Source organism: Apium graveolens, chromosome 5 (assembly GCF_009905375.1).
Source record: "Apium graveolens cultivar Ventura chromosome 5, ASM990537v1, whole genome shotgun sequence".
In the NCBI taxonomy this organism is placed as follows: domain Eukaryota; kingdom Viridiplantae; phylum Streptophyta; class Magnoliopsida; order Apiales; family Apiaceae; genus Apium; species Apium graveolens.
The window spans coordinates 276,365,467-276,367,740 of NC_133651.1; the positions used below are offsets into that span (position 1 = coordinate 276,365,467).

The following is a 2,274-nucleotide window of genomic DNA, read 5'->3' on the forward strand; positions in this document are numbered from 1 at the left end:
CCTAAGAGGTAGGAAGCTGATTCCTTATCCTACCAGGTTTCTTGTTGACCAATTTACAAGGATTTATTTGTCCATTAGGACTGATCTTATCAGCTGACTTATCCTTATTAATTAATATTTAGGGTTTTGGGCCTTCTAAAATGGGCCTAGCTGTTGGCCCAATTCTGATATGATTAATGTAATATTAATTATATACCCAGACCTTATTTTCTTCCCTATCAATTACCTTTTTTATATAGGATTACAATATAAAGTGGAGAGACAAAGTGTATGCTTATATTACTTTATAATAAAATATAATTTGAGGGAAGAGAATATGATCTTAAGATTTGGAAGAGCCAAACTCCTCTCTCAATCATTATATATAATATAAATTACTGGCTCCAGCGATTTAATATATTCTTATCTCCAACAATATTATTTATATTGACTTCTTAATCTATTTTATTTATTAAAAACATATTGAATTCACAAAAAAATAAAAGTGAGTAGAAAGAGAAAGATTGTGTTATTGAAAAAATATAATAAAATAATAGTTAATTGTAAAATTTGGCTCTAAAAATTGAGCAAAGTGATTAGACTCTTAAATTGAGGAAATTAAGTAGAGAGATTAGAGTCTTAAGAGTGAGTTTTTTTTTAAGAAAACGCACTTCCATTAGATTAAATCAGAAGTAAGTACATTAATAAGGAAGTCAGGAGACCAATACACAAATTGCACTAACACATTTTCAAAGTGCTTACTTAACTCAATACAATCTTGAACTATTATATGAAAATAAGACTTGCCCTGCCCCCCACTATAAGCATCTGCAAGAAGTTTGGAGTCGGTCTCAAACACACACCTGGTGAATCCACGCCTCTTCGTCCGGGACAAAATTTCTTTAAGACTTAAGCTTCTCTAGGTTGCCATAAAGTTTCTATCCGCTTATAAATTGCACACAAGAAAGCTCCTCTATCATCACGAACCCCTCCCCCCATTCCATTAGTGCTCATATCCGCAAAAATGGTTGCATCAATATTAACCATCACCCACCCTTAAGCAGGAGTTTGCCAGTGTCTGCTACATGATTTAATTACTGGTTTATATATTAGTAGACTCCATTGGGGCTTTCTTCCAATCGGCTAACAAGTTAAAACCAGCAGACTTGGTTCCAAATACAGACATGTCTACCTTGTTCCATAGCCAATTGTTTCGGCGGTTCCAAATACTCCAACATATCACTGGTACAAACACGCAATGTTCCTTTATACATATTATAAACAGATGCTTGAAGATATCCACTACCGTCTCATTCAGCATAATCTGAACCCTGCTTGCCAGACCTGAAGCTTCCCACACCATCTTTGCAAAAGAACATTTGAATAACACGTGCATTGTATCTTTCTCCCCCAGACGACACCAGGAGCATATACTCTCGATGTTAACTATTTTATCAATTAATGCTTTAACCTTTGGTAAACACAACTTGCAGGTTCTCCATAAGAAAAATAAAATTATCCTGGGAACCTCTAATTCCCATAACTTCTTCCAAAATCCTGCATCCGGAGTGCTATATTCTCCTACTAAATTTCGATAGGAGCTTCTAACAGTAAAGTCCCCCTTACTGTCAAATATCCAAAACCATGAGTCCTCCTTATTTATATCAAATAAAGGAATACTCTGAATGAATTGGACATCTCTTTCATTAAACATGTCCTGCAAAATCCCTATATCCCTCTTTCTAGCATTCATTTCCATTAAACTCTGAACTCTGATTTGCTCCAATTCAAGTGGTTGTTACATATCCATTCTCAGAACATGGCAACCACGGAACTTTCCATACAAACGTATATGTGCCCATTCCAATTCTTCTTCGACTCCCCTGCTTCACTACATACTGAGCTTCAAAAATACCCCGCCACATATAGCTCGAGTTCTCTCCCAATTTTGCATTTAAAAAATCTGTTGTCAGGAAGTATCTCTCTTTCATTATACTAGTAACAAGAGGGTTCAAATTATTTAAGAAACTTCATCCTTGCTTAGCCAACATTGTAACAAAAAAGTTTCTTAAATCTTTGAACCCCAATCCCCCAGCTTCTTTCACACCACACATCCTATCCCACGACATCCAAGAACCCCCTTACTTTCATTACCCCCTCCCCACCAGAAGCCATTCATTTGACGCTGAATCGTAGTGCATATTTCACTTGGAATGAGAAGCAAATTCATCCAAAAATTGGGTATGGACTGCGTCACTGTCTTCAAGAGGACATATTTACCAGCCTTTGACACAT

The 2,274-nt window shown here is 36.1% G+C and overlaps 1 protein-coding gene across 1 annotated transcript; it reads right to left on the reverse strand.

Moving 5' to 3' along the window:
* Nucleotides 1–1,081: 1,081 nt before the first annotated feature.
* On the reverse strand, nucleotides 1,082–1,732 carry LOC141660979 (uncharacterized). The gene has a single exon (XM_074467955.1). The coding sequence runs from the start codon at nucleotides 1,730–1,732 to the stop codon at nucleotides 1,082–1,084; it is 651 nt and encodes a 216-aa protein (XP_074324056.1).
* Between the last annotated feature and the right edge of the window lie 542 nt (nucleotides 1,733–2,274).